This window comes from Accipiter gentilis, chromosome 9, assembly GCF_929443795.1.
Source record: "Accipiter gentilis chromosome 9, bAccGen1.1, whole genome shotgun sequence".
NCBI classification, from domain to species: Eukaryota; Metazoa; Chordata; class Aves; order Accipitriformes; family Accipitridae; genus Astur; species Astur gentilis.
Genome location: NC_064888.1, coordinates 21,552,851 through 21,567,603, shown reverse-complemented (window position 1 = coordinate 21,567,603; position 14,753 = coordinate 21,552,851). Strand labels below are relative to the sequence as shown.

The 14,753-nt window shown below is 40.1% G+C and overlaps 1 protein-coding gene across 4 annotated transcripts in view; it reads right to left on the bottom strand.

Annotated features, from left to right (window-relative positions):
* Positions 1-14,753, bottom strand: part of GBF1 (golgi brefeldin A resistant guanine nucleotide exchange factor 1) — a 110,197-nt gene that overhangs the window by 39,370 nt on the left and 56,074 nt on the right. For all 4 annotated transcript variants that reach the window (XM_049810948.1, XM_049810950.1, XM_049810949.1 and 1 more), the window contains exons 4-7: positions 7,949-8,080; positions 2,675-2,793; positions 1,934-2,042; positions 1,527-1,587 (exon numbers count right to left, since the gene is read on the bottom strand). In XM_049810948.1, coding sequence (XP_049666905.1) covers positions 1,527-1,587; positions 1,934-2,042; positions 2,675-2,793; positions 7,949-8,080 — 421 coding nt within the window. The remainder of the gene's footprint in view (positions 1-1,526; positions 1,588-1,933; positions 2,043-2,674; positions 2,794-7,948; positions 8,081-14,753) is intronic.

Genomic DNA, 14,753 nt, shown 5'->3' with positions numbered 1-14,753 from the left:
GTATAGATGAGAGGTGCTTTGCATGCTATTACTGCTAATGGCAGTTTTGCTATATTGATTTTCTTTGTTAATGCTCATGTAAGTACAGCTTCTTTTCCTTCAGTGTATGTTTTCAGCAGTGGACTAATTAGATTGGTTCAAAACAGGTTTCTCTGATGCTGCTAAAACCAGCTGCTGAGCCAGAGTGTCATCCACACCAGGACTCTTGCAGTGTACATGTTATTACTAGTCATTACAACCCTTTTCATTAACTTTGTAGAAACCCCAGTAGTTTTCCTCTATTCTGCATCATATAAACACAATTATGGTGCACAGTGGATCTAAGTTTAAGCTGAATGCTTTAAGCTAAGCAGTCCCTGTCTCAGAAGAAAAGGAGGTGGACTCTCTCACCTGTGCTAACAAATGAGAAATGTGTACAGCTCTACAACTCCACATGCCCTGCTCTCCCTTCTGTTCCTTTACTACAGTTCTATCTTTGCTTGCTGAAAGGATAAAAGCCATGTAGCACAGCTTCGGCTGTTTCTTTTTCTGGAGAGCAAGATGGCCAAACCACCCCTGCAGTTGCTGTCTTTGCCTTGCTTCTCTATCCAACATGTCCACAGGCACAGATGGTGGTGGTGTCTCCAAGCCTTATCAAGGTGGACAGAGGAGAGGATATGCAATAAGCAATGACTAAGCACTAAGTAAAATTCACATATGTATTTGGAGAAAAAGTAATGTAGTGTCTCCTCATTGGAGAGATTGATTCCGACTCTGCCCCACATTCATCCAGTGCACAATATGACACAGGGTGCACAGAGGAAAAAAAACAAAAAGCAACTGAGATCCCATTGGAATTGAATGTGACAACAGGGAAAAAAAAAATATTATGAGAGCTGTGTTTCACAAGCTGTCAGTTTTACTACAATCTTTTCCTACTAAAAGTATTTCTATATCTGCATATTTCCTTTTTACAATAACCAGAGAAAGTCTATGATTACTTCACTATCTGGAGAAACAGTTTTGAAGTTAAATTACTTACTTGAGTTTAAAAGAGGTAATCTTAATTACCTGAAGGGTGCTGAAAAGGGCAGAACATTTGTCCAAGACACATGATCTCAAGAGTCTAAAATTCTCTTTGATATGTGAGGTCAAAGCTCTCAGCTTGAAATCAACATGTGGCTATTCAACACCATTTCTATTCTCTTTCCTGAAGAGAGCTATATTTTTTAGAGCACTTTTTTTTTTTTTGAGTGAAGTTTGCATTCTCTGTCCTCAAACTGGTTTTCTGTCCTAAAGCTCTTCATTACTTGGCTGTCCATCTTTCCTCCAAGGACACCTTAAACCAGGCAACCTTCCCTACCTCTGTCTCCCTGCAGTCTGACAGGGTCAGCCCAAGAGAAAAGTGCCAAATCCTTCATCCCCTTCCCCTCTAAATAATGACCATTTTGGATGATTTTTCTGAGGGCCCTTAAGTGGAAGTGTGGAATCTTTCTGTCCTTAGAGGGCCATCTCAGCGATGCTGAGGCAAACACAAGCAGGTTTACCTTGTGAAGAGCAGCTGCACCATGTCGACCAGAGTGTGCTCTGCAGATTTTCTCAATAACTCTGTGAAGACAAAAACAAATAACACAGGTGTCATTACTCAGTGTGATATTATCAAGAGGATTCTTCAAGCAGACTCCCCTCCGAGCCTTGTTTACAGAGATTACGGCAAATTTATTAAAACCAGCTCCAACACCGCATTACTGCAAGTGGGCATATAATCACAAGATGGCGCCACAAATCTGGGGAAAAAGAGCAGTCAAAAGTTGTACAGTGAACTCCTAACACATTTTCCATGAAGTTGTAGAAAGACACAGTAATATAAAGCTCAGCAGCTTTCTACAATAGAACTAGTTAATGCTGAGGAAACCCCATCATTTCTTAACTGCAGAAGTATGAACAAACGTACCACTGAGTCTCATTTCAAAGCATATGCGAAAACAGGACTGCATGATCTCACACACAGATTCATTGGTAAGGTGGGCTCCCACTGGAGTAAGCAGCAAGGTCCTCAAAACCTGCAAAGAACAGTAGGTGTATGTCTCATAGTACACTGACACTCACATGCATTTCCAGGAGAAGGTTAGCATTGGCTTCCTCAAGAAGAACTGCCATGAGCAGAAAACCTAAGGGTTTTTCAGGAGTCATTTCAAATTGAACGCTATCCTCAAGAAACAGACAGATTAGGAGACAAGAATCATCTCCTGCCCCACTTCTAAAAGAGGCCTTATATGCTTCATGCTACCCAATATTTAAGTTCACTAACTAGCTATCTGCTCAAAAGCACATAGACTGAAGTGTGTAGTTCATAGGTCTGTCTCTACAAAGAATTTTTCTCAAAAATAAGTTTGAGAGCTCCATATGCTTAATTTACCCCTCACTAACACAGACCATGCACAAGGTAGTATTATCAACACTACCACATTATCAAGCCATTAATTTAAAAATCATTTCATTTAAGCTTTTAATTATTTTTCATTTGGAAAAGCTTTTACCACAGGTATATATGAGCCATCTGTTTAAAAATAAAGTCTGTCACTAAGCTCCTACAGAGTCAAAACACTGCTCCCTCCTCTTCATCTCCATGTAACTGGATATGTTCCACAACAGGCAGCAACCATTATTGTAATTACCATTTCTCTCCACTTACCTGTAGGATTTTCATCAAGACAACCTCATCGCTTGCATGATCCGTGCCTACAAATCGGGCATGAGTGACAGCATCTGCCATGTTCTCCATCCCCTCTGCTGTGCCCTCATGGCTGGGATCTGATTAACAGAAAAAAATACATGACACGGAAATGCTACCTACAGCCTACCACCTCTGTGGGGAGACATCTACACAGAGATACTTTGTTGCCATCTGCTTCCTTAATTTGTGTGACTCGACTGAGTGACCCTGTGAGACTAAACTCACCTCCCAGAAACAGAAAGTTTTTAAAACTGGGAGCTTTCAGAGACTTTATCAAGAGTCTATTTACATTTGCAAAAAGATGTAACCTAACAAAGAAAAGAATTACAATTCAGTTGTTACTGGCACTGTATGTTTTTAGATGTTAATTTGTAAGACTCTGTCCTGTTCCCTACAACATAGCACAATCAGCAGTTAAATGCATTCAGTTCGTCCTTGGGAATGAAGAGAAAACAGCTCTTAAACCTAGGGAACCTCAAATTTACTCCCAGGAGGAGAAAATGCCAAACGGGTTCCACTAGATTGAGAAGGAAAAATTATCTCTTGTTCTACATCCCTCCCAAGGAATAGGAGCTGGGGAAGGAATGGACCAGTAGCTTTCCCCAGAGAAAACAGCAGACAGACAGGATCACAGTTTAGGTATCAGAGTTGCAGTCCTCCGGCTTCAATCATTCATCAAGGCTCCTTCTCCCCGTTTCAGTCTTTTGTAGCTACAAACAATGGTGCAGTTGAGAGAATGTTTAGGACGAGATTGCTGCTAGTAACCGTATCTTGTGCCACATTACAGTGGCTTCAGAAAAGCTGCCTCCGGCTTTGATTTCATTCTCACTTAAACAATACAGCACTGGGCAAGAATCTTGTTACCTTCCTACTAAACAGTCATTAGGAAAGAAAGGAGACAATCTAAACACTAGTTAATACCTCATTAATTGGCAATGGGGCCTCTTGAACTCCAGCAAGAATGAAGCCAACAGAAGAACCAAGCAAGACCTTGTATACTTCACAGAGCAGCTTTGCAGACTCCCTCTTTGACTTCAGCTGTGTTCACACCTAGGAGGAGCTAAGCCCTATGCATTAAAGAAAGCTGCCCTTATTGCGGTCCAAACAGAGCGGCTCCACCACACTGTGGGGGTTCTGAGGGGCTGCAGGATAAGAAACTTGTCATAGTTGCACAAAACTGAAATGGCATCAGTGTGCTTCAGAATCCCATAAATGTGCATAGGAACAGCACTTCACCTTTGCTATCTCTTACGCATCCCTATTAAGAGCAGAGCTTGCCTACTTTTGACATAGCGCTCTCTCTCACAAACACACACACACGCACAAAAAAAAAAAAAAAGCATAGCTGAGAGCTAGTTCCTCTCCTGGTTTGCTAGTCAAACCTCACTGAGCTATCAAGGAGACTATTTTCAGATCAACTGGTCATTTTTTACCTGCTTCAGCAGCAGCACTCAACAGGATACCAAACCCTGATACTGGGAAGCATTAAATAAAAGGCTGGCTGTCAAAGGCAGTTCCCTGTGTACCTTCAATGATGGCTTATAATCAAGTTAGAAGGTACCACTCTTCTACCAGAGGCAATAAAATCAGCCATATATTGGTGTCACATGCACTCTTATTCACAAATGGAAATAATAGCTTAAACCACCAATGGTGATGTAGGATCATCCTAAATTGCCTCAATTAAATCAGGCAAAGACCAGTGGTGTTACAGTTCCAGTACCTACATTAGCATTGCTTTTAACCAACCTCAACAACTACAGTGGAAAGCAGCTAAGCAGGCATCAAGAGAAAAAAGCCACTTGCTGCAGAAAAGGCTCCCATAGTCAGAACACTCAGACTCACTTCACTGTCACCTCTTCTGGTAGGTGTGAGTTGCTCTAGGCTTAGGGATACATTTAGTCATAGTTATGGATAAATGGTCTGTGTGAAAAGGAAATGCAAGCAAGTTGTGCATATGCTTCTTTAACAGATCTACGACTACTGCTTTGCTGTCCTAGCCCCTACCTTCAACACTAATAAACACACCTCTCTCCCAACACGTATCATGCCTGACTACTTCAGTCCTGGCTCCCTGGAACAGCTCTACAAATTCAGGTCAATTTATAAAGCCTCTTGAGTTCAATTAAAAGCACAGATACTTCTACTTTGCAGAAACAAGATACAGAAAATATCAACCCGCTTCTTTGTTCCCTTGTGAGAAAACAGTGCAGAAAGATGTGTCAATGCCTGCTCAGAATCACTAACAAAAATAAGTTTGTGTGAAGCAAAGTATCAGTTTGAAAATTGCCACCTACAATGCAAAAATCTTAAGACCCCATCTAGACACACACATTTCATATCAGGTGTACTCTCACAGCAGGTGAGCAAAAGAACAAGAAGAAAGCAGACAATCCAGGCTCTTAACCATCAGGGAAATCCAGGAAACCCAGAAGCCTGCTCAGTAACACCTTTAATGGAACTAAAATAAATCACTAAGAAGACTGAGAAGGTAGAGGGGAGATCAAAGTTTGAACTCCCCAAACAGCAAGTCCTCTCACTGGAAGCCGAGCAACAGCTACTCACAGATACGTAGTTTTCAGGAACACGAGGGAAAATTAACTTTAGAAATGGAGCCAGAAGCTGCTGTGGACACACTGTGATAATAAAAAGAGCACATACCTTTTCTGAGGAAAAGACAAAAACTACAATTCTGAAATTCAGCCACTAGTCTTCCTACAGCTAAGGTTTGAGCTCATCAAAAAGGCTGACAGCTAGCTAGTTAGTGCAAAACTGCTGAGTAAGGAAATAACTAATCTGAGGGATAAAATCAATCGGACTTTAGTATGGTCGCACAGTTTTCTTGTACTTTAAAAATTATTATGTAATTTATCAGTTGTAACTCTTGAAACAGTAGTACTTATTTCAGAGCAGAGGATAGTCTCCTTAAGGCTAACTACTCCTACTAAAACAAACGCATGGTGGATATCAAGTAATTTTATCTAACTGGGCTGTGATTGCACACTATACCATTAGTGAACTGCTGCATCCAACAATCCTGGAACAGATCTTTGCAATTCAGACTACAAGAGATCAGAAGTCTTAAAGGTTACTCAATAATTATTTTTTTCTAACTGGTTTTAAAACATATCCCTCAGCAATACTGGCCTGAAAAGGAGACAGATAACCACCTGATGACATGTGACAGAATACGAAAAACAGTGAGATGGTACGAGGATTAGTAGTGAAATGCTTTGGAAATAGGAAAAGCAAGCCATTTTAAAGAAATAATTATGAGAGGAGTTTGGCTCTTTCACTGCCCACTAGTTTTCAACCCAGTGTGTACAGCAAAAGCCATCCACTCACAGAACAGACAAGCTAATGATACTTTGAAAAAAGTGCTGGTTTCACCTGTCAATTACACAGCCCCAAAATGCACCACAAATATCAGCCACACTGAAATTTCCCCGCTATGGTGGAGTCCTTCCTTCCTTGTTCTGTACAGTTTGAAACAAATTCATATATTAAGGATGGTTTTAAGCTTTTCCTATCTTTAGGCAAACAGTCTTTAGACTACCTTTAATCTTACATTACAAAGAGAAATACATGACCAAAAAGCTTTAATTTAACAACACAACCCTAGCCAGGTGTTTAGTCAGCACCACTAATCCCAGCCTCACTGGTATCTGGAGCAGCACAAAGGACTAAGGCTGCTGTGAATGACACCTGAAGCAGCAACGGAGGTCTTAGATTACAGGTTCTGCTCCACAACAAAAGCCAGGCAGACGGTCTTTTCCACTGTCTACTACAAAGACACATGCTCACCAACAGTTACAGGGATGCTCCCTTGCTGGAATGACCTAATTAATATTCTAAATAACAAGTAGCTAGAGAAAGACTATAAATTCTTAACCACTTTTTTTTCCTGTTTCTGCCTCAAATCAAGTATATGTAGTCAGTTGCCTGTGCAGACATTTGCCCGGACATGTGGTACCAGCCTGATGTTCTGATCCCACCAAGACCATAAAAGCCCAGAAGAGTCCATCCCTCATTTTATGTTGAAACTAACATATTTTGCATTATTGCTTACTCCTTCAGAGGGACATGTTTTAGTGTCTTATTTATTAAGATTCCTTCATTGTCCTATGAAGCAACATCAATATTGCATCATTTTAGTTATTTTGTACCACTGAATTATACTCAATACTGCCCACTAATTGATGTCTTAATAGACTAAATTACCATCAAACTCTTAAAAAATTTTTTTCCTGCAATTCCCCATTTTTGCTCATTTTAATTTTGTGTCTTTCCCACAAAAGTGGTCTGCATCTATATCGAGCCCTTTCTTTCTCTAACTTCCCTCATGCTAACTCCGAAGCACAAAATATTTAAAACAACAGTGCCACAAATTCAACAGTGTTCACTTAAAATGTAAGGGAGGAAAAGAACTGAGAAATCTGAACTTGGGGCAGAGGAAGACAGGTAAAATAATTTTCTCCAAGTGAGACTACATATAAACAAACATGAGTAACAAGTTTTGTAATTTGCACAGGTATGACCAGAAAGTACTACCAGAATTTACACAGAAAAATCAAGCACCACTAACAACAGGATGACACATTGAAGGGAGACAGAAAGCCAGCTAATGAGTTACTACAAGCCAGCTGAGCCATGGGAACTGACCACATGCACATTATTAGTCTTTCACAAATATAAAGGAGAATGAGCACATTTGAAAGTCCGGGCAACGGCAGAACTGTCTCTGCCATGACAATTCTGACAAGTGAAGAGTACTGGCACACCACTGGACAGGGTCTGGGATGAGGCAAAAAAACATCCTCACTCTAGAGCAGAATTATTAGTCCACAAAACTAAAAAATCCTACTGTGTTTCTGTGTATTACAACAATGTAATCCAAGCTGGTATTCTCCCCTCCCTGGCTCTTTCGCTCAGATTGCACTAAAAAGCAGTTGGTGACCACTGCGGTCCAGTAGCAGGCCATAAGCACATGTAGCAGTCAGAGCAGACTAGAAGCTTTGGCTCCGTTTCCAGCCATTGCTGTAATGCCGTGAAAGACCAGCAGGTAGGATATGAAGAAACTGCAGATGCCTATTTCTGCAGCATTAATGACAATTTTCTTATTTCCCCAATCTCCTCATTAAGACTGCAAGCATGCATCCTGGCCAAAGACATGTCTCAAGGAGATGCATTTGGCTGGCATTTTGGTAAATCCCAGGAAGCCACAAGACATACCTATTAGGGCATACGAGAGGAACTTATTCACAGAGGTGAGGGCCAATCCAGTTATGGGGCCTGTAGTGTCTTCAGAACGGATTACTTCCAGGAAAGGCCGAAGAAAGACATTGGGTTCAATTTCAGATAGCTCTGTTAAAACAAAAATAATTTGAGAGACATTAAATTAGACTTGATTCATTAGGATTCATTTTCTCTTTAAGAATCTACAGCAAGCTTAATCTTAGAGGAAAGAGATCTGCAATAGCTTAGTTTCAGCTAGTGGGAAGGTTAGGGTTGCTTTTAAATAAGCGTGCGCATATACACATATATTTTTAAAAGCAATGGTTTGTGAAGCTCACTTTCTTATGATCTTCAAAACAGCTTGCTGGAACCTTCTAAAACAAATCCTAATTTAACAACATTCTGTAAACACCACAGAGCCACTGCTGCCTACATTCATACCTTAATTAATTGGCAGATACAGTTGCATTTTCCTAATACTCGTGGAATTGTGTGATCACATGAACTGTATAGACCCTGCTCCACCTTCTGCCACTTCTGTTAACATCCTACTACATATATAGCTTCATGCTAATCACATGCACGTACAAATGTACAACCAGGTTAGTTGGATCTCCTGCAGCTCTTTGCCCGATTACAAATTGCATTTCTGCAACCCTAGAAGTTTGCTTGGCAAAGACAGGAAAAACCCACAAGATAAACATACTTAAATCTTCTGTCTTGTTCTCAGAATACCTGTATAAGCCTCTCAAACAAAGAAGAAAAAAAGGGCACTTTACTTGCTGCTTTGGACATCAAGTATCCTCTCTAAAGATGCAATACAAGAAGGCAGATGCATTGAGCTGTTGTGCTGGAGAAAGAACAACTAACGAGCTTCCTAAACTTTTCAAGATGATCAATGGAAGCTTTAGGAATAAATAAATAAAGACAGAAAAGAATAGCCAGAACTAGGGAAAGTGACACACCCCCACCCAACCAAACCAAAAAACAAAATCAACCAAATAAAAACCACAAGGAACCAAGATAAGAGGAATTCTGACGAGGATTTAGGAGAAAAAGCATTAAAAAGCAGGTGAAGGCTACCATAATACAGCCAGTGCTGCAAAAAAGAGTGTATAAAAAGTAACTTGGATAATCCTGAGACCAGAAATACTTAAGTACAAACCCTTGGCTCAACTTGCTGAAACCTACATTTTATTCCTAATAAACGTTAACAAGTCTAATGGCTAATAACATCACAGGAACACTGGCATTTATATTCTTGATGATCCAATATTGCACTTATCTGTCATATGAGCTTCTTTGAGGCAGGGGAGAAAAAAAGCCTGTAATTCCTGAATCCTTAGACAAGCTGCTGCTTTTCTATCTACCAAATCCAAACCATCCTGATTCTAAGATAAGTGAAATTCCATTTTATCATAGTTCCTATTGAAAAACCTTAAGTATCAAAGTAAAAAGCCTATCAGAAAGCATGTCAACATACTGTGATAAAGTACGGTGAGGAAGCGAAGGAGGAAGAATAATGCAGGGGTTTTTGTTTTAAATAGTTAACAACACGGAGAACAACATTAAAGTGCAATAGTTTTGCTGTTAACTAAAGCAAAACTGCAATTAAAAAAAAGATAACTTTGGGAATCATTATACAGTCTCTTACCTTTCAGCCACCAGTTCAAATCAGGCCAACACAACTAACTTGTGAGAGGTTAAAAGGAACGTGATGATTCAATCTTTTTTGGCTTAAGAACAACTTCCCCAGTTTGTCAGATGGTGTGACATTACAACTGTGTCACCTCTCAATAGCTCATGGAAATGCAGATCATAAGACATGCTTTCATCAATGTTTATTTAAGTGTGCTTTATAGAACACTTGTCTGGTTACAAGCACTTGGATGACATTAAATATAGTAAGACTACTAGGGATCAACAACCAAACTCTTCTTCCCCAAAACTGATCCTTTCTATAGAATGGTCAACACCATCATAATCCCGTCAGTTCATCCAGCCTCCCTCAATCCAGTGGGCCCCAGGATGGAAAAGCTGCACCTCGATTAGTAAGAAAAATGGGACTTCAGCAGACATACATAGCTGCACAGGTGGAATGAGATGACAAAGACAAACTTGCTAGCAGAGGATACATAGGTTATCACACTCTCCATTAATCCATTTTTGGGACAACAAATAGACTTTTTCTTTACAAGAGTGAGGGGAGTTTCATTTTTTTCTTTCAATTAAAGTTGTGAATCTTGATGTAGTTAAAGAGTAGATTCCCCTGCAGTCTAACTGAAATTCCCAACTTACATGAAGATCACAAAAAGGCTTTTCATAATTAGGATTTAACTTCAGAACATACTGTTGATTACACTTTAACTCTGGCCGGCTTCCCTGATATTCAGAAACTCTAGCTTTTATGTTAACACAGCATTTTACATTAAGCTCTCTGAAAGTGACTGTGTACACTGTAAAACTGTTTCAGACTGGATAGCTGGTGCTGTGTTATTGAAAAAAATTTAAAAAATATACTAAACAAGAAGAGAGTATTTTTAGTGCAAGACTTACCCACTAAAGGACTACTGTCTGAAAGATCTAAATTTCAGTGAAACACCAATCACATGGCTAATTATTTGCATTTGAGGAGTATTCACTTGATTATGACAATGAGATCTTCTTACCAGCAGCATTTGCATGCATTGAGGACTTACAGGGGTCACAAGCTCCCTTTTCAAAGCAGAACTCAATCTCAGCAGCAGTGCTTGCTTCAATAGGAAGACTGCGAGCACAGAAAAACACTCATGCTGTAGCTATTCTTGCTATATCCTGTCTTGAAGAAGGTTACCCTTGTTGGCTGAAGTATCAGTTCAGCATCTGAAAGTGGCACTAAAGCTACTTGGAAGTTTTTAACCACGTAAATTTTGCAGACAAGTCACTAAGTCAAAGATCAATCCTATTCTTTTAACTCAATCCTGTTGAGCTCAGTGAAGTCAGTTCAGAAGCTCCCTCCCTGAAAGGTTTTCATAGCCTTATATAGTGAACATGGCAGTGTCCAGAACCAACCTGCCAGCCCCTTCAGATCAATAACTACAACTGCGAGGTGCACTCTGGGCTAGCTTCTACTATCAGAGCTCAAGTTTAATCTAGAGCACAGAAGAGTAGGAACTGAATAACACTCTTTTCACAATACTTTGGTAAGGTAGGACCATAATCTTTAAAGGAAATTGTTCTGCCCAGCGAGTTAAAACATCATGAAAGAGACACTACATAAAGTCTTGATCTTTTTTGGCACCTAACCGTAAAAGCAATGCTAGTCTCTCCTGAAAATATCCAGGAACCTCAGAAAGGGCAGTAAAATCAATTATAACTTTAATAATTCCTTTGCCAAAATAAAGGCTATATAAAGTAAATACTGAATGTTTGGAAGTACATACTTGAACTTTTATAAAGGTTTCCCAAAAAAGTGACTCTGATTTTTCAACACTCTGGTTCTTGCTCTGCCAGATTCAGGTTCAGGCACTACAAGTGAGGAAACCATAACCAGTAACAGACTTGAGAATTGCTGAGAGATGTTTCTCCAAGCATATTTCCTAGCAAGAGACAATTCTCAGTGTTTGAACTAGAAAACAAGGGATGGTTCTGTGCTTAGATAACTACTTCCAACTCTGGGGAAAAAAAACAAACAAAAAAAAAAACCCACCCCAAAACCCACCAGCCCTGCAAGCATGATCTCAGCTTAGGGTATTACAAGACAAAAAACTGAGTAAGTGTCCACAAGGAGATCAAAACTTCACTGGGGATTCCTACAAGCAGCCTTCCTTTTCAATCTACTCAAAGCTAGGGAAAATTATACTAAAACATGATACTGTCTTACATGAAAAGCCTGGGCTGCTTTGGGGACCAGCTGGAAAGCACCTACCATTCTTTTCACACAGGTCTCTTCAACGAAATTTCAGGGAAGCAAACAGAGACCAGCACCAGAATACATCCAAAAATGCTCAGCTAGCCCAAAGCAATGCATGGAGATTGAGAAGAAGGGAAAAAATATCTTAAGTAGTGTATCAGAAAGCCAACTCTTCAGGCTGGCAATTTTAATATGAGGATGGAATTCCTTTGAGACCACAGTGCTTTCCTTCATTCATCCTATTGCTTTCCTTCGTTCATCCTATGGATTATTTGCACTTAGACACACATGTCTATAAAGATATTTAAACAACTAATTCATGTTTAAGCACCTAACTCCCATTTCAGCAATCCTATCCAGCCATTCTGGCACTTCAGCAAACAAGCTGCATCAGACATCCAGCGTCCCTTTCTCCTGAAGTACAGGAGTAGGTCCCCCTTGGAAGGGGTTTCTTATTGTTAGCACACTGTTGGCACATTCCTGATCTAAAATGCTCACATAAGCTGCTTTCTCTGGCAGTTCAACTCTTCACTCCTGAATGACTCTTATCAGGATCGGCTATGCATTCCGAATCAGAGTAAATGAACGAGAAAAAATTGTTTATGACAAGTTATTTCAACATCATTTGTCCCCAGGACAGGCAACTGCAACCCAAACCACATGACCTGGACTCCTCTTATGCAGCAGCTGTTGGCCTTTGACGCCCAGCCTTCAGAAAGGCTGTCTCAATTGTATCCCATGCACCTCTCCAATGAAGACGAGCTTCAAGCATGTGCTATTACGTTCTCTGCTTACGTAACAAACTGTACAACAAACAGGCATTCTCTTATCTTCTTAAGGTGAGAAAAAGACAAAGATAACACTGTAACGGAGCAGAAAACCAGCTCTTCAGGACTCCTGCCTAGGAGCTCAATGAGTTTATGCCACAGAAAATTGAGGTACCAGCAAGTGCTTCCTGGTTCACCCTCAAAAACACTTTCTGCAAACACTGCCTTTCTGGCCTACGTGACTTTATATGCGCTTTATTCTCAGTTCACCCTCCAAACACCAAAACATTTTGTCTTTCTATCCAAGGGTGTGAAGTCTCTGCAATCTCTCTCAGCAAGTTAGAGAGAAGAAAAGTTACAAGGAAAAAAGACAAAATTGTACTTGCCTTTTAAAACTATCTAAACGTATTGAGTAGCCATACTCTTCAGATTTTCAAAAACATTTCTGAAGTCTTAACTACTGGAATAAGTACTGGCTTAATCTCACCCAGATCAAAATGCAGAATCACAGGAAAAGGAGAAACTTCTTTTGAGTTAGTCCTGTGATTATCTATTTTTTAATTTAGAGATTAACAAATCTAGCAAATGGAACTACAGTAACCTGTTCCTCTAAAAATTTGCAGAGCTTGTATTTGCTTTACCTAGACTCAGTTAGGTAACAGCCACAGAACAGTATATGCATATTGGTTCTAGGTCCCTTGGCAAAACTACAATTTCAGCAGCTCTACAGGTGATCTGCTGAAGAGGCACATGTTTCACCACTCCAAAAACAAATTCTCCAGACTGACTGGAACACATGCCACCCTGCAGCTGCAATGAAAGACACGCCCCGACTTCTAGCTAGGAAGCTTAGTCCAACATTTAACTCCCGTTCACTAACAGCCAATTAATATAGGGTAAGAAGTGTAAAAAAGCTACGCTAGATGATCCACATTAATTTTTTCCTGAATGTATGTTCCCCTCTGCACAGTCCTGGTACAGTCAAGGTTTCAAGTGAAAAGAATCCTCTGCCGTCTCTCCCCTCAAGGGGTTTTTTTTTCTGTTATTTTGGTCTTGTTTTTCTTGCAACATCTAGACCAGCCCTTGCAGCACGGTGCAATGTGTAGCACATTTCTGGATATTTTCTTACCTGAAATAAGAACAGATTGCTACTTACATAATCTGACCAAGCAACTAGTGTGATCAGAGAAATCTCTAGTCCTACTTCCTGAAAATAATGATGGCAATGTCCACTAAACTTGGTAAGTAAGAGGTCATCAAAAAGAGTAGTCACCTGACATTCCTTACAGGTTCCTCAAAATATCACTTGCCTTATCCCAATCTAAGCTCTTAATAGATGAAGAGAACTGGATTCTGACAGCTAAGGAGAAGCTGAGGAGCCAGGAGCGTACATCCTAGTTTCCAGAACGCATAAATCCTGCAAGCTGTTTTAAAAGGCTGCTGGGATTGTACAAGACAGCATACAAGCTCACTGTGGGGATGTGTGGAAGCAAGCTTTGTGTATCTCTGAAATCAATACTTCACTATAGTAAGTGTTACCAAAAGCTTTATATATGATAGAAGTAAACGTAGGCCCAAAATTAAGCATATTCAAGCCAATGAAGGAGAAGTGAGAATTAACTGTAATCCTTTTCAGTATGCCTGTAAAATATACTCTTCAAAGCTAATTTCCTGTGAATTAAAGTGGTCATTCAGGGACCCAGGCCTACCATATCAAGAGGGAAGCAGTGCCATTCACAGCCACACATGAATGGAAGGCTAGAACTACAAATGCATTTTGACAGGGGGAACCCTGAGCTGTCAAGCCTGTTCGGTTTGCCTAATTTCATTACAATGGCACAAATGCTTTCATTTGTCACACTCCAGCTTCATGTGTTTATCTCCCTTTCATTAAACATGACTTTAACAAATGATTGTTCCATAGTGCCAAGATCTCAAGCGCCCCTCAGAACTGAGATTTCTGTTTTGGAGAGGGATGACAGAATGCATACTGAGCATTTGATTCTTGATATCCTCTGATCAGGGCGGTATAAACTCAACTGAAATATTGTATGCTATAGGAATTATTTACATCTACCAACAAAGCAGGAACACTGACAGTCCCACCAGTGTTAGCCATTAGTTATCAGGGGTTTCATCTGAT